This window comes from Mya arenaria, chromosome 7 (assembly GCF_026914265.1).
Source record: "Mya arenaria isolate MELC-2E11 chromosome 7, ASM2691426v1".
In the NCBI taxonomy this organism is placed as follows: Eukaryota; Metazoa; Mollusca; class Bivalvia; order Myida; family Myidae; genus Mya; species Mya arenaria.
The window spans coordinates 22,955,982-22,979,987 of NC_069128.1; the positions used below are offsets into that span (position 1 = coordinate 22,955,982).

At 37.0% G+C, this 24,006-nt stretch overlaps 1 protein-coding gene across 3 annotated transcripts in view; it reads left to right on the forward strand.

Moving 5' to 3' along the window:
• LOC128240624 (low-density lipoprotein receptor-related protein 2-like) overlaps positions 1–24,006 on the forward strand; it is a 145,934-nt gene that overhangs the window by 98,317 nt on the left and 23,611 nt on the right. For all 3 annotated transcript variants that reach the window (XM_052957329.1, XM_052957330.1, XM_052957331.1), the window contains 8 exons: positions 2,051–2,182; positions 2,635–2,893; positions 5,926–6,057; positions 7,845–8,015; positions 8,857–9,077; positions 10,263–10,434; positions 10,796–10,920; positions 12,872–13,040. In XM_052957329.1, the coding sequence (XP_052813289.1) occupies positions 2,051–2,182; positions 2,635–2,893; positions 5,926–6,057; positions 7,845–8,015; positions 8,857–9,077; positions 10,263–10,434; positions 10,796–10,920; positions 12,872–13,040 (1,381 nt within the window). The remainder of the gene's footprint in view (positions 1–2,050; positions 2,183–2,634; positions 2,894–5,925; positions 6,058–7,844; positions 8,016–8,856; positions 9,078–10,262; positions 10,435–10,795; positions 10,921–12,871; positions 13,041–24,006) is intronic.

Consider the following 24,006-nt stretch of genomic DNA (forward strand, 5'->3'; position numbering starts at 1 on the left):
CAAATTTGCCTGGTAATAAATTGTCCTCATTTGGAGGTCGGAGGCAGAATGTCCTTGGTTGGAGGTGTTTCGTTCGCATTTTTTGGGTGTGTCAATGTCCCTGGTTGGCGGTGTTTTGTTAAAAAATGATTACGTATTTAAACCTCTACCCAGATAGCTTTAAGTCCGTTTAACACATTGACGTAATTATTTTTCGAAATGACACCCTGGAAAATGGTGTCCTCATTTGGATGTGAAATGTTGCGTGTCCTCAGTTGGCGGTGCTTGCAAGTACGTGTGTGTTTGTGTGTGTGTGTGTGTGTGTGCGTGTGCGTGTGTATGTTTAAGTGTGTGTGTGTGTGTGTGTGTGTGTGTGTGTGTGTGTGTGTGTGTGTTTAAATATATCATCTAGCAGGTAGCAGGTTTACGTCTCGAATTTGCATGTGTACATCTAGACTGTGTTTTATAACATCTAGCCTGTGTTTCATAACATCTAGCCTGTGTGTGCTTACATCTAGCCTGTGAATGCTTGCATCTTGCCTTTGTGTGCTTGTAACTAACTTGTGTGTGCTTGCATCTAGCTTGTGTGTGCTTGCATCTAGCCTGTGTGTGTTTGCATCTAGCCTTTATATGCTTGCATCAAGCTTGTGTGTGCTTGCATCTAGCTTGTGTGTGCTTTCATCTAGCCTGTATATGCTTGCATCTAGCCTGTGTGTTCTTTCATATAGCTTATGTGTGTGCTTGCATCTAGCCTGTATATGCTTGCATCTAGCCTGTGTGTGCTTTCTTTAGCATATTTGTGTGCTTGCATCTAGCCTGTATATGCTTGCATCTAGCTTGTGTGTGTGATCGCATATAGCCTGTGTGTGCTTGGATCTAGCCTGTATTTGCTTGCATCTAGCTTGTGTGTGTGATCGCATATAGCCTGTGTGTGCTTGCATCTAGCCTGTATATGCTTGCATCTAGCTTGTGTGTGTGATCGCATATAGCTTGTGTGTGCTTGGATCTAGCTTGTGTGTGTGCTTGCATCTAGCCTGTATATGCTTGCATCTAGCTTGTGTGTGTGATCGCATATAGCCTGTGTGTGCTTGGATCTAGCTTGTGTGTGTGCTTGCATCTAGCCTGTATATGCTTGCATCTAGCTTGTGTGTGTGATCGCATATAGCCTGTGTGTGCTTGGATCTAGCCTGTGTGGGATTGCATCTAGCTTGTGTGTGCTGGAATCTAACTTGTGTGGGATTGCATCTAGCCTGTGTGTGCTTTCTTTAGCATATCTGTGTGCTTGCATCTAGCCTGTATATGCTTGCATCTAGCTTGTGTGTGTGATCGCATATAGCCTGTGTGTGCTTGCATCTAGCCTATGTGGGATGTGACATCTAGCTTCTGTGTGTTAACATCTAGCTGCTGTGTTAACATCTAGCTTCTGTGTGTTAACATCTAGCCGTTGTGTTAACATCTAGCTTGTGTGTTAACATCTAGCTTATTTGTGTTAACATCTAGCTTTTGTGTTAACATCTAATTTGTTTGTTAATATCTAGCTTCTGTGTGTTAACATCTAGCTGTTGTGTTTACATCTAGCTTGTGTGTTAACATCTAGCTTCTGTGTGTTAACATCTAGCTTTTGTGTTAACATCTAGCTTGTGTGTTAACATCTAGTTGTTGTGTGTTTACATTCCGCCAGTGTGTATTTTCATCCCGCCAGTGTGTGTTTACATCTAGCCTTAGTTTGTGTACATATAGCTTGTATGTGTTTGCATCTAAATAAGTAACCGATTCGTTTCCTTTAGTATTTAAACTATTTTTAATTTGTTCATGGGTTGTTGCAAGATAAAATGACCGGTGCACCAATCAAGGTTGTTTTTGTTGTTGTTGTTGTTGTTTTTGTTATTGTTGTTTTTGTTGATGTTATTACTTTTAGCATGAACATTGTTTTCAACGTTTGGTAACTCAAGTCTTTTCAATTATTATGTAAGTATTTTGACTAAACACACAAGATTTGATTAATCCATTGAAGTGCAAATTGCTTTTGACTTTTGCTTCATCCGTTGAACTATTTGGTATTTGTTCTCAGACATCAATGAGTGTGTGGATGTTCCGGGGACTTGTAGCCAAGAGTGTGTCAATACCGTAGGCAGCTATCACTGCAAATGTAATCCTGAGTATGCCAAGCGAGAAGACGGGAGAAGCTGCAAGAAACGAGACAGTACGTAAACTTACGTGAAAATCATATTACAAAAAAACAAACATTTTTCTTTTCGATAAAAATGTAACACAATACTATATAATATAATTTTAATCGGACTATTTCATGGCTTGTTAAATACCTCGTTGACGAAAATACAAAACAAAATAAGGTGTGGCCTATCAGTAGGAGTATTACAACTAAGGTACTGACAGCTGGAATCTTTTAACAAATGTTCATATGTGTTAGAAGTCCACAATTTTGTAAGAAAAACATTAGTAACGCGATCGAATAAAATTGTGTAGGGTAAATTGTTGATGGACATGATAACGTGATTATAACATAAGATTGCTTTAAATTTCATACATAATCATAATTGACTTGTAACACAATACTTTATAGAGATTAATTATATTTAGTTCAGAATATCAGTGTCAGACTACTATGCTATGATCTCATTATATGTTGATTAGAGGTTACTCCTTGGCTCATATTTACAAATCGTTACTACATACGAAAAATTACAACGGACGGGAACAACTACCAGAAAATCGCCGAAAACTTTGGAAATGCTATTGCGATGGACATATTGTACGCAGAAGGCCTAATTTTCTTTACGGACGTTTCTGCAAAAGAACTTAAGAGTATGCATTTAAATGGATCGAACACGAAGACGGTAATTTCGGGTGGATCTTGGTCATTCAAAGGCATCGCTGTTGACTGGATTACTAGGTGAGTTGTTTCCATGGCAATATCAACCTAAACATGGTTCCTAGATAAGTGCGCTATATATCTTACACACATCCGTAATTGGCAATATCAACCTAAACATGGTTCCTAGATAAGTGCGCTATATACCTTACACACATCGGTAATTGGCAATATCAACCTGAACATGGTTCCTAGATAAGTGCGCTATATACCTTACACACATCGGCAATTGGCAATATCAACCTAAACATGGTTCCTAGATAAGTGCACTATATACCTTACACACATCGGTAATTGGCAATATCAACCTGAACATGGTTCCTAGATAAGTGCACTATATACCTTACACACATCGGTAATTGGCAATATCAACCTGAACATGGTTCCTAGATAAGTGCACTATATACCTTACACACATCGGTAATTGGCAATATCAACCTGAACATGGTTCCTAGATAAGTGCACTATATACCTTACACACATCGGTAATTGGCAATATCAACCTGAACATGGTTCCTAGATAAGTGCACTATATACCTTACACACATCGCTAATTGGCAATATCAACCTAAACATGGTTCCTAGATTAGTGCACTATAGACCTTACACACATCGGTAATTGGCAATATCAACCTAAACATGGTTTCTAGATAAGTGCGCCTAGATAAGTGCACTATATACCTTACACACATCGGTAATTGGCAATATCAACCTGAACATGGTTCCTAGATAAGTGCGCTATATACCTTACACACATCGGTAATTGGCAATATCAACCTAAACATGGTTCTTAGATAAGTGCACTATATACCTTACTCACTTCGGTAATTGGCAATATCAACCTAGACATGGTTCCTAGATAAGTGCACTATATACCTTACACACATCGGTAATTGGCAATATCAACCTAAACATGGTTTCTAGATAAGTGCGCCTAGATAAGTGCACTATATACCTTACACACATCGGTAATTGGCAATATCAACCTGAACATGGTTCCTAGATAAGTGCGCTATATACCTTACACACATCGGCAATTGGCAATATCAACCTAAACATGGTTCCTAGATAAGTGCACTATATACCTTACACACATCGGTAATTGGCAATATCAACCTGAACATGGTTCCTAGATAAGTGCACTATATACCTTACACACATCGGTAATTGGCAATATCAACCTGAACATGGTTCCTAGATAAGTGCACTATATACCTTACACACATCGGTAATTGGCAATATCAACCTGAACATGGTTCCTAGATAAGTGCACTATATACCTTACACACATCGGTAATTGGCAATATCAACCTAAACATGGTTCCTAGATTAGTGCACTATAGACCTTACACACATCGGTAATTGGCAATATCAACCTAAACATGGTTTCTAGATAAGTGCGCCTAGATAAGTGCACTATATACCTTACACACATCGGTAATTGGCAATATCAACCTGAACATGGTTCCTAGATAAGTGCGCTATATACCTTACACACATCGGTAATTGGCAATATCAACCTAAACATGGTTCTTAGATAAGTGCACTATATACCTTACTCACTTCGGTAATTGGCAATATCAACCTAAACATGGTTCCTAGATAAGTGCACTATATACCTTACACACATCGGTAATTGGCAATATCAACCTAAACATGGTTTCTAGATAAGTGCGCCTAGATAAGTGCACTATATACCTTACACACATCGGTAATTGGCAATATCAAACCTAAACATGGTTCCTAGATTAGTCCACTATATACCTTACACACATCGGTAATTGGCAATATCAACCTAAACATGGTTCCTAGATAAGTGCGCTATATACCTTACACACATCGGTAATTGGCAATATCAACCTAAAAATGGTTCCTAGATAAGTGCGCTATATACCTTACACACATCGGTAATTGGCAATATCAACCTAAACATGGTTCCTAGATAAGTGCGCTATATACCTTACACCCATCGGTAATTGGCAATATCAACCTGAACATGGTTCCTAGATAAGTGCGCTATATACCTTACACACATCGGCAATTGGCAATATCAACCTAAACATGGTTCCTATATAAGTGCACTATATACCTTACACACATCGGTAATTGGCAATATCAACCTAAACATGGTTCCTAGATAAGTGCACTATATACCTTACACACATCGGTAATTGGCAATATCAACCTGAACATGGTTCCTAGATAAGTGCAATATATACCTTACACACATCGGTTATTGTTGTATTTAGATAAACACTAAAAGATAAAGAATAGAAGTTCGGTAATTGTTTTCACTGTTTATGTATAACTAGCAAAAGCGGATCATACCAGGTATTTCATTCAACACTGTATTTAAAGGGGCTGTACGCCGTATGGTAAAATAGCGAAAAAAAGATATTGTCGAAAACTGACATAAACTTGGCATCGATGTGTACTTTGCATTGAAACTTACTAACTAAAGTACCACATACTTTACAATTTAATCCAGTTTAGCAATTATTTCGTATTTTCCCATTAAAAAAGATTACAGGGTATGTCTACCAGGTAGAAATCATTCCGTATTCGTGATTGGCTAGTCGGTGTTATCACGTGATATTACCGAGGTAGGTGTATAGCCTAATTATGTCACCAAATTAGAGTAAGACTTCGTAGCTCAGTAGATACGACGCTGGACTCTAATTTTTGCGACACGGGTTCGAACCCGGTCTCCGACACATTTTTGTGTTACATTTTGGTACTTTTTTTACAATTATGATATCAAAGCGTAACACATTCTATTAGATAACTGTCCTGAGATTCGTTACAAAATAAATGTTGGTGCCAATCTGGTGTACAGTCCCTTTAAACAGTAATGTCTTCAAAATATTGACGACGTATAGTTTCAATGTAGTTCATGATTATGAAATATTTAATTCAAAAGTTCAATGGGACAAGTTCAAAACAGATGAAATCATTTTGTTGACCTTGAAAATATAGAAGCCATTCTCAAACTTGTTAACAGCATTTCCAATAAGAATGTAATTATCTGAAATAGTTTCTGGTCAATTTTGCAGGAAGCTGTATTGGATTGACTCAAGAAGAATTGCTGTTTTGGTGTCAAACTTGAATGGAACGCATACGAAAACCTTGCTGAAGAAAACATTTGTTGAGAAGCCTATTGCGCTTGCTGTAAATCCATTCACGGGGTAAGCAAATCGGTTTAAACAATCCCAGATATACAAATTTTAAGCATATTATTAAGAGGATAGCCTGATATATTGAGACATAAAAATTAATTGGTTTAGGAACAAAAATAAATATCAAAGAAAAAAAGGAAAGTACATAGTTTCGCTGTTGTTACTTGTATGAATGGAAATTTCCAAAGCATACATAGTCTCGCTCTCGTTAGTCGTATAAAATGGAAAGTTTGAAGCTTACATAGTCTTGCTGTTTCTCGTATAAAAGGATAGTTTGAAATGTACATAAACGCCCTGTAAGCATTCTCTCCACAACCAAAAATGAGCGAAATCCACTTTCGGGCTAGAGTGGACACGCTGTTTTGTTGACAAATGTGAGTATGACCAAATTTATTTTACTATAACATCAATAGTGATCTATTTCAAATTCGGAGATTGTAGTGCCGTGTAAGGACGGTCAAGCTTCAAGGAAAACACAGTTTCAAATTTCAAAAATGTAAATTGTTCCGGCTAGAACTTTTTCACGGCGAGCGATGTTGCATTGTTTTCCAATTAAATTGTCATTGAGACTACATTTTTATTTTCCCATTAAAAAAGATTACCGGGTATGTCTACCAGGTAGAATTCATTCCTTATGTGTGATTGGCTAGTCGGTGTTATCACGTGATATTACCGAGGTAGGTGTATAGCTTAATTATGTCACCCAATAAGAGTAAGCTTTCGTAGATCACTAGATACGACGCTGGACTCTAATTTTACATTTAGTTTGTCGATGGATTTTAGGTCGTATTTCTATGTTGCTTGTAAATTGAATATCGGTCGCTAGTAACTGCTGTACACTTTTTGAATGGAGAAACGTCAATCTAAACAAGTTATAATCATTTTATTAAGAGGAAATCGAGCGAAAGAGCTGGTTGCGGAGCAAAAGCTTAGAAGCCGAGCGAAAAAATAATTTAAAGAATGCCTACATACTGGTTTTACATACATATTCCACCCTAGCTCGGAAGTGGCTCTAGCTCTTTTCGCTTTGTTCTCTTTTTCTCGCGAATGTTTATAGGGCATGACATATTTTGGGCTTCTTACCGATACACAATTACACGGACCTATAAACCATGGATTGGCAACTGCCCCATATCGGTGAAACGATAAGAAATAATTATTTACCCACAATCCTTAGCGCGCGCTCGGCAAATATCGAAAAATTCCGCCGAATCTCCGATCGGTGATTAACGGCGATCTTCGGTTATTTCCGCTAACTCTGCTAATAAAGCCTTGTTCGTTATAGATTTAATCATAATTAATAACTGTGATTTTAATAAGATTCAATTGAGCTATTATTAACTCTAATGAAAGTACCGCGCATTTGAGTCAATTCTAATAAATGTTTTCCTACATGTATATATTCGGCCGATGTCGGACGTCTCGAAATTGACCACACGGTAAGATCTTGGAATGAAATCCCGCTGCACGCGTGAGTTTGAGATTATCGCATTAACACAGATGAGAGTTGCCAATCCATGGTTTATAGGTCCATGAAAATTAGAAATTAATATTTTCTCAGAGAATAGTGACATGACCAGTCTTGCAGCCAGAAGAAGATGTACACCGTAATAATATATCTAAACACTTCATGGCAAAACACTATAGTAGCCATACTTAAAAAATACGCAGGAGCCCAATTTATGAATGATTTTGTCCAATTTTGATGAATGACCTTGAAAAGGTGAACATTTAAATGTGCTATTTATTGCCCGTCAATTAACTTTGTCATATTATTGCGATGGCTTTGTGTTCAGATATGTTTACTGGAGTGACTGGACACAAGAATCATACATCGGAAGAATGGCAATGGACGGAGGGAGCCCGATTAAACTGATCACAAACAAACTCGGATTGCCTAACGCTCTTACCCTCGATTACGAAACAGGTCGCATCTGGTGGGCGGATGCTCACTATGATTGGATAGAGTACGTGTTTTTTAACTTCATATTACTTTTTACATTTCAGGTATTGTATATAATCTTTGTCCTCAAACTCTGGTTCCAGATTCAATAAGATATATAAGTTTTAAACTTGACGGTGCTTAAGAGTGCTCGGGGAACCCGTAATGGTCCGAGCAGAATATATCAGGTTAATGTTCTTACGATATATTTATTGAACGTAACGCTTGGAAATTTACTATCTAATACCGATCTTGATTGAAACGTGTACCTCGTGGAGTATGACATGAGAACAGTGTAATTGTTATTGTCGTTTTGGCACATGTATCTTAAATCTAACGAAATTATCTGACAGCACATACCTTTTTAGAAGCCCTATATGTTTCTTTATAACGTGCGGAATTTAGAAAAGAAAATGTATTACTACATGTGACTTGCCCGGTGTACTAGGGTACGAAATAATTATACAATAATATATTTTATATAGAGAGGATGATTGTTTGTTGCACTGTACGATAGTAGTATATTTCAACGAATGAACACCAAAGCTATATTTAACGTGTGGCTTACACTGAAACTAACATTTTGTTTTATGTTTTATAGTATGCGTCAAAAGGTATAACATGACATTTAATTGTAGGTTTTCAAACAACGCAAAATGGTATGCAAACGTTACGTCATTTCTGATCTAACGTGGTTGCAATTGTGTGCACGCCTTGTACAACCTGCCGTTTGAATTGAAATTAAAAACGGGCTATCATTTCAAAGCAGTTAAAATTACAAAAATGTTATTTCAATGTTTGAGGCAGTGAAATATATTTTTTTATTGGATAAATCCTGATCAATTAAAGCATATATTGAATTGTAGATATGCAGATGCAGATGGATCTAACCGTCATTTAGTCAGAAGAAATACCCCTCACCCGTTTGCAATTGCTGTATTTGAGGACTGGCTATACTGGTCTGATTGGAATCATCTCACGATCGAGAAGTGTAAAAAATACACAGGGGAGAATTTCACTGTCCTATTGAACACCACAAACAGACATAATGATATACATGTCTACCATCCACTTAAACAAAAGCCAGGTTCGATATTAGACTTTGGATTGATATATATTTTCATTTATTAAATTTTAACATGAATTAACGCCTAAGTGATCCAGCTAAATGTTCGATGATGGCTACCCCAATATGTATTAGTGAACTGTATTTTGATATAAACTGCACGGCGCATCTTGCAGTCTATGTTGGGATACTCGGCCTGTCCAAGGAGTTTCCATTTTATGAGAATTGTAGTCGGTGGTCGTTCTAAACATTAGGAATGCAACTATATACATGTAAACTGTCAGAGATACCAGTGATATTTGCGAAATATGCGGAATATGTAGAGCCTTCACCCATTTGATAAATCGCAATGGTGATGAGTGCTGTGTCGAAGATTTTAAAGGTCTGCCTGTGTAGTATTAAAGTTTGATCCGTTGAATATTGAACACATGGCTCATTTTTCAACGGAGGACGGATCAATATTTAAAACTTGATTTCAACGGCTGCTTTACTCTAATGTTGTGTATGTTGAAATGCTGCCATGCTCAATTTTTATTGTTGATAAGTGACCTTTAGGTCATTTTTAAAGGGGTTAAATTTAAATGTTAAACCGGCGGCAATTGGCTGTATCATTGCCTATCCAGTCAACATGCGTTGCTGTATGTAAAACCGGCGCCAGTTGGCTGTATCAGTGCCTAACCAACCAACGTGCGTTGCTGTATGTAAAACCGGCGCCAGTTGGCTGTATCAGTGCCTAACCAACCAACGTACATTGCTTTATGTAAAACCGGCGCCAGTTGGCTGTATCAGTGCCTAAACAACCAAGTGTGTTGTTTTGTGTATAACCGGCTCCAATTGGTTGTTTCTTTGCCTAATCAACCAGCGTGCGCTGCTTTATGTAAAACCGGCTCCAATTGGTTGAATCATTGCCTTACCAACCAGCGTGCGTTACTTTATGTAAAACCGGCTCCAATTGGTTGAATCATTGCCTAACTAACCAACGTGCGTTGCTTAATGTAAAATCGGCGCCAATTGGTTATAGCATTGCCTAACCAGCCAACGTGCGTTGCGTTATGTAAAACCGGCTCCAATTGGTTGAATCATTGCCTTAACAACCAGCGTGCGTTGCTTTACGTAAAATCGGCTCCAATTGCCTTTATCATTGCCTAACCAACCAGCGTGCGTTGCTTTATGATTATTACACATATTCAATTATTATACATCCAGGCAAGAATCCATGTGGTGAAAACAACGGCGGGTGCAGCCATTTGTGCTTGATAGCGGAAGGGGGGCAAAACTACACTTGCGCATGCCCAAACGACTTTGTGCTTGAAAATGACACCAGAACGTGTACCTCCAACTGTTCAACAACGCAGTTTCTGTGTGGGACAAGTGAAAGGTATTGTTATATATTAATCTTATAGTTTAAATGTATTAAATAGGTTATTGAAAAACTGTTGCACGAATGTTAAGGCAAAGGGCAAGATATTGTTAATGTACCAATACAGGCGAATTATCATATATAAGTTATTATTGTACACAAACCATGCAATTCATAGCGCAAACTACAATAGTCAGTATTCCGCTCAAGCTCGAGTCGGATGTATTCTACTCAGCTGACGTCACATCATAAGAAGTATCATTTCGCAATGTTAATATGACGTCATAACGCAAATAGTGCTTCAGTATAATTTATGTATTAATTATTTTTACATTATTTCAAACAGTAATGTATGTACTTAGTCATGCCTTTTATCCAGGAAAGTAAAATGTCAGGACGACAAGTTCAGCTGTGACAATGGACGCTGTATACCTCTTACATACCAGTGTGACTTTGACGATGATTGCGGAGACAACAGCGATGAAAAAGCAGAATTTGATTGCCGTTAGTATTTTTGAATTGTTGAACGTGTAACAGTTTGAAACGGTTAGATAACATAAAAAACATATCGAATCGAAATATTTCGCCATGATTATGCCATGCACCTAGGTAGATATTATATAACCCATTATATATATATTTCTCGATCAACCCCTAATGGCTGATTAAAATACTATTCAGAAAATAGTTTTATAACATTGTTAATTACATTTCTGTCAAAAAAGCTTGACCTAGCCAATGTTACGGCACTGAAACCTTGTATCTATATTGACAAGCTCCTTTAAGAATTTTTTCATTGTTGACATGTATGGATCAAAGTATCACATAAAGTCAATGCAATATTTGTTTACTGTCGGATATAATGTGACATCACATGATGTCATTTAACCTTGAATGTGATATAACAAACGCTTTCTAAATGGTCAACTGAAAGTACAGGTCAATTTAGATGTAAACAACGCTTATCTGGAGCTTTTAGTCGATCGGGGTCAAAGTAGTTTAAATCTGAAGGGATGTAATTGGGTTATAATTTTTAGGGTCTGCGGACTGAGTTTAAGGCAGTCTGCTTTTGGGCTAGATCAAAGAGTACCTCATGCTCTTGTTAAAGAAAAAATAACTTGATAACTAATTAAACCTGTATTTTTGGATGTGTTCGTTCATGAAGAAGATTAGAAGCTTATGACGATTGAACGGCTTAATGTACTGGACACGAATTGTAGCAAGGGTGCTAAACATTATTCTCACAGAATGTCGTTTGTATGACTAGTGATCGTAGTATTCAGCCGTCATAAGCAAGTACTACAGGAACTATTGATAATATTATGCCACCATCATTAGCAAGTACTACAGAAACCATTGATAATATTATGCCACCGTCATAAGCAAAAACTACAGAAACTATTAATAATATTATGCCACCGTCATAAGCAAAAACTACAGACACTGTTGATAATATTATGCCATCGTCATAAGCATGTACTAGAAGAACTATTCTCCCATCTCAGATAAGTAGATCCAATAATTTAGCTATGCTAGAAATTCTTATCTTGCCCACGGGCGAAGATAAAATGCCCGTATGAAACTTCTTTTTAATGGTCTCCATTTTGTAATTACCTCCCTTGTTAAAGACTGTCGTCTGTAGCATTTTGGAAACATTTTCTTGTGGTTATATTTAGAACGCGAATTAATTATTTCTCGCTTCAAATGTCAACATAAAACAGTTATCACGCACCTTTCAAGAAATAATACTTCACTCTCCTTAGAACTATTTAAAGACCGATTTGACTAATAACATCATCTGAATCGCTGCGCGCATATCCATGACAACCACGAATTATCGCATATCCATGCGCAATTATTTTTACTAAGCACAAAAGAGTTCCAGCAAAAAATACATTTTTACTTCATTTTGTTTAACTGAGCTGGGAGAAAAAGCATCTACCATAGCCGCTCATGTAAGATAGGTTCATCCCGACCCTCGCGCAGGGTGTTTTGCGGAAACTCGGTAAACTTCGTTTCCGCAAAACAACCTACGCTCATGTCGGGATGAACCTATCTTACACTCTCGGCCGAGGACAATACTTATATCGATAATATTATGCTACCGGCGTAAGCAAGTACTACAGAAACTTTTGGTAATATTATACCACCGTCATAATCACGTATTACAGTAAATATCGATTATATTATACAATCATTCGAAATTTGTAGTTAAAACTACTATACATTGCCATTACTTAATTGTTCATTCATTTTCGTGCCTGGATAATGTCCTAGGTAATGGAAAAGTCTGAGTACTATCTTAGAGTAATACTTGAATCAATTGTTGGACAAATGATATAATGGTACATGTTTTACACACCTATGATATTCAAGAAAAGTAAATATACATACAATTAAAGAAAAAGTAGATATGATATACTTTAGGTTGAATAAAGCCGAAAGTTTATTTCAGAAAATCGAACATGTAAGCAAGGCTGGTGGAAGTGCAAGGCAAACTACCGATGTATCCCTGACTGGTTGAGATGTAATGGGCGGGATGATTGTCGAGATAATTCGGACGAGGAGATAAACGAGTGTCCTATATGTCATCCTACCGAAAACTTTCAATGTAAAAATAAAAGGTAAGAGAAGACACGTAATTTCTGTGTCCAAAGTATCATTCTGCCGGAGACTTTCAATCTAAAAATAAAAGGTAAGAGAAGACACGTAATTTCTGTGTCCAAAGTATCATTCTGCCGGAGACTTTCAATCTAAAAATAAAAGGTAAGAGAAGACACGTAATTTCTGTGTCCAAAGTATCATTCTGCCGGAGACTTTCAATGTAAAAAAAGGTAGCAGACGACAAGTAATTCAAGTGTCGTTTATTTCATTCAAGCGGAGATTTGCAGTGTTAAAATAAAGGGTTTGATTTAAACCATATCTAATTACGCCATTGTATTAAATGTTGCTTTCCGGGAGACAATAGCAGGTATACAAATAAAAGCCTGTAATTCGGAAGTGGAAATTATTCGCACAATGGGCGCCGCCATTATTTTAAAGCAACAGGACACTTTGGCGGCATATTTCCCGATTTAATACTAATAATAAATATTTCAGATTGCAGTTACAATTAATCATATGAAGCAGCGAAGCATTTGAAGCACATAACTCCTTACAGTAACAACTAATCATATGAAGCAGAGCAACATTTGAAGCACATAACTCCTAACACTTACAACTTGTCATATCAAACGGTATAACATTTGAATCACATAACTGCTGAAAATAACAACGTGTCATATCAAGCAGTATAATATTTGAAGCACATACCTTCTGACAGTAAACACGTGTCATGTGTAGCAGTATAACATTTGAAGCACATAACTTCTGACAGTAAACACGTGTCATGTGTAGCAGTGCAACATTTGAAGCACATAACTTCTGACAGTAAACACGTGTCGTGTGTAGCAGTGCAACATTTGAAGCACATAACTTCTGACAGTAACAGCGTGTCATGTGTAGCAGTATAACGTTTGAAGCACAAACACCTAACTGTAACAACGTGTCATGTGTAGCAGTGCAACATTTGAAGCACATAACTTCTGACAGTAACAACGTGTCATGTGTAGCAGTGCAACATTTGAAGCAAAAAACACCTAACTGTAACAACGTGTCATGTGTAGCAGTATAACATTTGAAGCACAAACAACTAACTGTAACAACGTGTCATGTGTAGCAGTATAACATTTGAAGCACAAACACCTAACTGTAACAACGTGTCATGTGTAGCAGTATAACACTTGAAACACAAACACCTAACTGTAACAACATGTCATGTGTAGCAGTGCAACATTTGAAGCACAAACACCTAACTGTAACAACGTGTCATGTGTAGCAGTATAACATTTGAAGCACAAACACCTAACTGTAACAACGTGTCATGTGTAGCAGTATAACATTTGAAGCACATAACTTCTGACAGTAACAACGTGTCATGTGTAGCAGTATAACATTTGAAGCACAAAACACCTAACAGTTACAATTTGTCATGTTTAACAGTGCAACATTTGAAGCACAAAACACCTAACTGTAACAACATGTCATGTGTAGCAGTATCACATTTGAAGCACATAACTCCTGACAGTTACAACGTATCATGTTTAACAGTGCATCATTTGAAGCATAAAACACCTAACTGTAACAACATGTCATGTGTAGCAGTATAACAATTGAAGCCCATAACTCCTGACAGTTACAATTAGTTATGTTTAACAGTGCAACATTTGAAGCACAAAACACCTAACTGTAACAACATGTCATGTGTAGCAGTATAACATTTGAAGCACAAAACACCTAACTGTAACATAATGTCATGTGTAGCAGTATCACATTTGAAGCACATAACTCCTGACAGTTACAACGTGTCATGTTTAACAGTGCAACATTTGAAGCACAAAACACCTAACTGTAACAACATGTCATGTGTAGCAGTATAACATTTGAAGCACAAAACACCTAACTGTAACAACATGTCATGTGTAGCAGTATCACAATTGAAGCACATAACTCCTGACAGTTACAACGTGTCATGTTTAAAAGTGCAACATTTGAAGCACAAAACACCTAACTGTAACAACATGTCATGTGTAGCAGTATACCATTTGAAGCACATAACTCCTGACAGTTACAACGTGTCATGTTTAACAGTGCAACATTTGAAGCATAAAACACCTAACTGTAACAACATTTCATGTGTAGCAATATAACAATTGAAGCACTAACTCCTGACAGTTACAACGTGTCATGTTCAACAGTGAAACATTTGAAGCACAAAACACCTAACTGTAACAACATGTCATGTGTAGCAGTATCAGATTTGAAGCACATAACTCCTGAGAGTTACAACGTGTCATGTTTAACAGTGCAACATTTGAAGCACAAAACACCTAACTGTAACAACGTGTCATGTGTAGCAGTATAACATTTGAAGCACATAACTCCTGACAGTTACAACGTGTCATGTTTAACAGTGCAACATTTGAAGCACAAAACACCTAACTGTAACAACATGTCTTGTGTAGCAGTATACCATTTGAAGCACATAACTCCTGACAGTTACAATTTGTCATGTTTAACAGTGCAACATTTGAAGTATAAAACACCTAACTGTAACAACATGTCATGTGTAGCAGTATCACATTTGAAGCACATAACTCCTGACAGTTACAACGTGTCATGTTTAACAGTGCAACATTTGAAGCACAAAACACCTAACTGTAACAACATGTCATGTGTAGCAGTATCACATTTGAAGCACATAACTCCTGACAGTTACAACGTGTCATGTTTAACAGTGCAACATTTGAAGCATAAAACACCTAACTGTAACAACATGTCATGTGTAGCAGTATCACAATTGAAGCACATAACTCCTGACAGTTACAATTTGTCATGTTTAACAGTGCAACATTTGAAGCACAAAACACCTAACTGTAACAACGTGTCATGTGTAGCAGTATAACATTTGAAGCACATAACTCCTGACAGTTACAACGTGTCATGTTTAACAGTGCAACATTTGAAGCACAAAACACCTAACTGTAACAACATGTCATGTGTAGCAGTATAACATTTTAAGCACAAAACACCTAACTGTAACAACATGTCATGTGTAGCAGTATCACAATTGAAGCACATAACTCCTGACAGTTACAACGTGTCATGTTTAACAGTGCAACATTTCAAGCACAAAACACCTAACTGTAACAACGTGTCATGTGTAGCAGTATAACATTTGAAGCACATAACTCCTGACAGTTACAACGTGTCATGTTTAACAGTGCAACATTTGAAGCACAAAACACCTAACTGTAACAACATGTCATATGTAGCAGTATAACATTTGAAGCACAAAACACCTAACTGTAACAACATGTCATGTGTAGCAGTATCACAATTGAAGCACATAACTCCTGACAGTTACAACGTGTCATGTTTAACAGTGCAACATTTGAAGCACAAAACACCTAACTGTAACAACGTGTCATGTGTAGCAGTATAATACTTGAAGCACATAACTCCTGACAGTTACAACGTGTCATGTTTAACAGTGCAACATTTGAAGCACAAAACACCTAACTGTAACAACGTGTCATGTGTAGCAGTATTACATTTGAAGCACATAACTCCTGACAGTTACAACGTGTCATGTTTAACAGTGCATCATTTGAAGCACAAAACACCTAACTGTAAGAACATGTCATGTGTACCAGTATAACATTTGAAGCACATAACTCCTGACAGTTACAACGTGTCATGTATAACAGTGCAACATTTGAAGCACAAAACACCTAACTGTAACAACATGTCATGTGTAGCAGTATCACATTTGAAGCACATAACTCCTGACAGTTACAACGTGTCATGTTTAACAGTGCAACATTTGAAGCACAAAACACCTAACTGTAACAACATATCATGTGTAGCAGTATAACATTTGAAGCACATAACTCCTGACAGTTACAATTTGTCATGTTTAACAGTGCAACATTTGAAGCATAAAACACCTAACTGTAACAACATGTCATGTGTAGCAGTTTCACATTTGAAGCACATAACTCCTGACAGTTACAACGTGTCATGTTTAGTTCATTTGAAGCACAAAACACCTAACTGTAACAACATGACATGTGTAGCAGTATAACATTTGAAGCATATAACTCCTGACAGTTACAACGTGTCATGTTTAACAGTGCAACATTTGAAGCACAAAACACCTAACTGTAACAACATGTCATGTGTAGCAGTATAACATTTTAAGCACAAAACACCTAACTGTAACAACATGTAATGTGTAGCAGTATCACAATTGAAGCACATAACTCCTGACAGTAAAAACGTGTCATGTTTAACAGTGCAACATTTGAAGCACAAAACACCTAACTGTAACAACGTGTCATGTGTAGCAGTATAATATTTGAAGCACATAACTCCTGACAGTTACAACTTGTCATGTTTAACAGTGCATCATTTGAAGCACAAAACACCTAACTGTAAGAACATGTCATGTGTACCAGTATAACATTTGAAGCACATAACTCCTGACAGTTACAACGTGTCATGTTTAACAGTGCAACATTTGAAACACAACACACCTAACTGTAACAACATGTCATGTGTAGCAGTATCACATTTGAAGCACATAACTCCTGACAGTTACAACGTGTCATGTTTAACAGTGCAACATTTGAAGCACAAAACACCTAACTGTAACAACATGTCATGTGTAGCAGTATCACATTTGAAGCACATAACTCCTGACAGTTACAACGTGTCATGTTTAACAGTGCAACATTTGAAGCATAAAACACCTAACTGTAACAACATGTCATGTGTAGCAGTATAACTTTTGAAGCACATAACTCCTGACAGTTACAATTTGTCATGTTTAACAGTGCATCATTTGAAGCACAAAACACCTAACTGTACCAACGTGTCATGTGTAGCAGTATAACATTTGAAGCACATAACTCCTGACAGTTACAACGTGTCATGTTTAACAGTGCAACATTTGAAGCACAAAACACCTAACTGTAACAACATGTCATATGTAGCAGTATAACATTTGAAGCACAAAACACCTAACTGTAACAACATGTCATTTGTAGCAGTATCACAATTGAAGCACATAACTCCTGACAGTTACAACGTGTCATGTTTAACAGTGCAACATTTGAAGCACAAAACACCTAACTGTAACAACGTGTCATGTGTAGCAGTATAATACTTGAAGCACATAACTCCTGACAGTTACAACGTGTCATGTTTAACAGTGCAACATTTGAAGCACAAAACACCTAACTGTAACAACGTGTCATGTGTAGCAGTATCACATTTGAAGCACATAACTCCTGACAGTTACAACGTGTCATGTTTAACAGTGCATCATTTGAATCACAAAACACCTAACTGTAAGAACATGTCATGTGTACCAGTATAACATTTGAAGCACATAACTCCTGACAGTTACAACGTGTCATGTTTAACAGTGCAACATTTGAAGCACAAAACACCTAACTGTAACAACATGTCATGTGTAGCAGTATCACATTTGAAGCACATAACTCCTGACAGTTACAACGTGTCATGTTTAACAGTGCAGCATTTGAAGCACAAAACACCTAACTGTAACAACATGTCATGTGTAGCAGTATAACATTTGAAGCACATAACTCCTGACAGTTACAATTTGTCATGTTTAACAGTGCAACATTTGAAGCATAAAACACCAAACTGTAACAACATGTCATGTGTAGCAGTTTCACAGTTGAAGCACATAACTCCTGACAGTTACAACGTGTCATGTTTAGTTCATTTGAAGCACAAAACACCTAACTGTAACAACATGTCATGTGTAGCAGTATAACATTTGAAGCAGATAACTCCTGACAGTTACAACGTGTCATGTTTAACAGTGCAACATTTGAAGCAGAAAACACCTAACTGTAACAACATGTCATGTGTAGCAGTATAACATTTGAAGCACATTACTCCTGACAGCTACAACGTGTCATGTGTAGCAGTGCAACATTTGAAGCATAAAACACCTAACTGTAACAACATGTCATGTGTAGCAGTATAACAATTGAAGCACTAACTCCTGACAGTTACAACGTGTCATGTTTAACAGTGCAACATTTGAATCACAAAACACTTAACTGTAACAACATGTCGTGTGTAGCAGTATAACATTTGAAGCACAAAACGCCTAACTGTTGCAACATGTCCTGTGTAGCAGTATCACATTTGAAGCACATAACTCCTGACCGTTACAACATGTCATTTTTAACAGTGCAACATTTGAAGCACAAAACACATAACTGTAACAACGTGTCATGTGTAGCAGTATAACATTTGAAGCATATAACTCCTGACAGTTACAACGTGTCATGTTTAACAGTGCAACATTTGAAGCACAAAACACCTAACAGTAACAACATGTCATGTGTAGCAGTATAACCTTTGAAGCACATAACTCCTGACCGTTACAACATGTCATGTTTAACAGTGCAACATTTGAAGCACAAAACACCTAACTGTAACAACGTGTCATGTGTAGCAGTATAACATTTGAAGCACATAACTCCTGACAGTTACAACGTGTCATGTTTAACAGTACAACATTTGAAGCACAAAACACCTAACAGTAACAACATGTCATGTGTAGCAGTATAACCTTTGAAGCACATAACTCCTGACAGTTACAATTTGTCATGTTTAACATTGCAACATTTGAAGCACAAAACACCTAACTCTAACAACATGTCATGTGTAGCAGTATAACATTTGAAGCACATAACTCCTGACACTTACAATGTGTCATGTTTAACAGTGCAACATTTGAAGCACAAAACACCTAACTGTAACAACATGTCATGTGTAGCAGTATCACATTTGAAGCACATAACTCCTGACAGTTACAACGTGTCATGCTTAACAGTGCAACATTTGAAGCATAAAACACCTAATTGTAACAACATGTCATGTGTAGCAGTATAACAATTGAAGCACATAACTCCTGACAGTTACAATTTGTCATGTTTGACAGTGCAACATTTGAAGCACAAAACACCTAACTGTAACAACATGTCATGTGTAGCAGTATAACATTTGAAGTACATAACTTCTGACAGATACAACGTGTCATGATTAACAGTGCAACATTTGAAGCACAAAACACCTAACTGTAACAACATGTCATGTGTAGCAGTATAACATTTTAAGCACAAAACACCTAACAGTAACAAAATGTCATGTGTAGCAGTATCACAATTGAAGCACATAACTCCTGACAGTTACAACGTGTCATGTTTAACAGTGCAACATTTGAAGCACAAAACACCTAACTGTAACATCATGTCATGTGTAGCAGTATCACATTTGAAGCACATAACTCCTGACAGTTACAACGTGTCATGTTTAACAGTGCAACATTTGAAGCATAAAACACCTAACTGTAACAACATGTCATGTGTAGCAGTATAACATTTGAAGCACATAACTCCTGACAGTTACAATTTGTCATGTTTAACAGTGCAACATTTGAGGCACAAAACACCTAACTGTAACAACATGTCATGTGTAGCAGTATAACATTTGAAGCACATAACTCCTGACAGTTACAACGTGTCATGTTTAACAGTGCAACATTTGAAGCACAAAACACCTAACTGTAACAACATGTCATGTGTAGCAGTATAACATTTTAAGCACAAAACACCTAACTGTAACAACATGTCATGTGAAGCAGTATCACAATTGAAGCACATAACTCCTGACAGTTACAACGTGTCATGTTTAACAGTGCAACATTTGAAGCACAAAACACCTAACTGTAACAACGTGTCATGTGTAGCAGTATAATATTTGAAGCACATAACTCCTGACAGTTACAACGTGTCATGTTTAACAGTGCAACATTTGAAGCACAAAACACCTAACTGTAACAACGTGTCATGTGTAGCAGTATCACATTTGAAGCACATAACTCCTGACAGTTACAACGTGTCATGTTTAACAGTGCATCATTTGAAGCACAAAACACCTAACTGTAAGAACATGTCATGTGTACCAGTATAACATTTGAAGCACATAACTCCTGACAGTTACAACGTGTCATGTTTAACAGTGCAACATTTCAAGCACAAAATACCTAACTGTAACAACATGTCATGTGTAGCAGCATCACATTTGAAGCACATAACTCCTGACAGTTACAACGTGTCATGTTTAACAGTGCAACATTTGAAGCACAAAACACCTAACTGTAACAACATGTCATGTGTAGCAGTATAACATTTGAAGCACATAACTCCTGACAGTTACAATTTGTCATGTTTAACAGTGCAACATTTGAAGCATAAAACACCTAACTGTAACAACATGTCATGTGTAGCAGTTTCACATTTGAAACACATAACTCCTGACAGTTACAACGTGTCATGTTTAGTTCATTTGAAGCACAAAACACCTAACTGTAACAACATGTCATGTGTAGCAGTATATCATTTGAAGCATATAACTCCTGACAGTTACAACGTGTCATGTTTAACAGTGCAACATTTTAAGCAGAAAACACCTAACTGTAACAACATGTCATGTGTAGCAGTATAACATTTGAAGCACATAACTCCTGACAGTTACAACGTGTCATGTGTAGCAGTGCAACATTTGAAGCACAAAACACCTAACTGTAACAACATGTCATGTGTAGCAGTATAACAATTGAAGCACTAACTCCTGACAGTTACAACGTGTCATGTTTAACAGTGCAACATTTGAAGCACAAAACACTTAACTGTAACAACATGTCGTGTGTAGCAGTATAACATTTGAAGCACAAAACGCCTAACTGTTACAACATGTCATGTGTAGCAGTATCACATTTGAAGCACATAACTCCTGACCGTTACAACATGTCATGTTTAACAGTGCAACATTTGAAGCACAAAACACCTAACTGTAACAACGTGTCATGTGTAGCAGTATAACATTTGAAGCACATAACTCCTGACAGTTACAACGTGTCATGTTTAACAGTACAACATTTGAAGCACAAAACACCTAACAGTTACAACATGTCATGTTTAGCAGTATAACCTTTGAAGCACATAACTCCTGACAGTTACAATGTGTCATGTTTAACATTGCAACATTTGAAGCACAAAACACCTAACTCTAACAACATGTCATGTGTAGCAGTATAACATTTGAAGCACATAACTCCTGACACTTACAATGTGTCATGTTTAACAGTGCAACATTTGAAGCACAAAACACCTAACTGTAACAACATGTCATGTGTAGCAGTATCACATTTGAAGCACATAACTCCTGACAGTTACAACGTGTCATGCTTAACAGTGCAACCTTTGAAGCATAAAACACCTAATTGTAACAACATGTCATGTGTAGCAGTATAACAATTGAAGCACATAACTCCTGACAGTTACAATTTGTCATGTTTGACAGTGCAACATTTGAAGCACAAAACACCTAACTGTAACAACATGTCATGTGTAGCAGTATAACATTTGAAGTACATAACTTCTGACAGATACAACGTGTCATGTTTAACAGTGCAACATTTGAAGCACAAAACACCTAACTGTAACAACATGTCATGTGTAGCAGTATAACATTTTAAGCACAAAACACCTAACAGTAACAACATGTCATGTGTAGCAGTATCACAATTGAAGCACATAACTCCTGACAGTTACAACGTGTCATGTTTAACAGTGCAACATTTCAAGCACAAAACACCTAACTGTAACAACATGTCATGTGTAGCAGTATCACATTTGAAGCACATAACTCCTGACAGTTACAACGTGTCATGTTTAACAGTGCAACATTTGAAGCACAAAACACCTAACTGTAACAACATGTCATGTGTAGCAGTATAACATTTGAAGCACATAACTCCTGACAGTTACAATTTGTCATGTTTAACAGTGCAACATTTGAAGCATAAAACACCTAACTGTAACAACATGTCATGTGTAGCAGTATCACATTTGAAGCACATAACTCCTGACAGTTACAACGTGTCATGTTTAAAAGTGCAACATTTGAAGCACAAAACACCTAACTGTAACAACATGTCATGTGTAGCAGTATAACATTTGAAGCACATAACTCCTGACAGTTACAACGTGTCATGTTTAACAGTGCAACATTTGAAGCACAAAACACCTAACTGTAACAACATGTCATGTGTAGCAGTATAACATTTGAAGCACATAACTCCTGACAGTTACAACGTGTCATGTTTAACAGTGCAACATTTGAAGCACAAAACACTTAACTGTAACAACATGTCATGTGTAGCAGTATAACAATTGAAGCACATAACTCCTGACAGTTACAATTTGTCATGTTTAATAGTGCAACATTTGAAGCATAATACATCTAACTGTAACAACATGTCATGTGTAGCAGTATAACAATTGAAGCACATAACTCCTGACAGTTACAATTTGTCATGTTTAACAGTGCTACATTTGAAGCACAAAACACCTAACTGTAACAACATGTCATGTGTAGCAGTATAACAATTGAAGCACATAACTCCTGACAGTTACAACGTGTCATGTTTAACAGTGCAACATTTGAAGCACAAAACACCTAACTGTAATAACATGTCATGTGTAGCAGTATCACATTTGAAGCACATAACTCCTGACAGTTACAACGTGTCATGTTTAACAGTGCAACATTTGAAGCACAAAACACCTAACTGTAACAACATGTCATGTGTAGCAGTATAACATTTGAAGCACATAACTCCTGACAGTTACAATTTGTCATGTTTAACAGTGCAACATTTGAAGCATAAAACACCTAACTGTAACAACATGTCATGTGTAGCAGTATCACATTTGAAGCACATAACTCCTGACAGTTACAACGTGTCATGTTTAAAAGTGCAACATTTGAAGCACAAAACACCTAACTGTAACAACATGTCATTTGTAGCAGTATAACATTTGAAGCACATAACTCCTGACAGTTACAACGTGTCATGTTTAACAGTGCAACATTTGA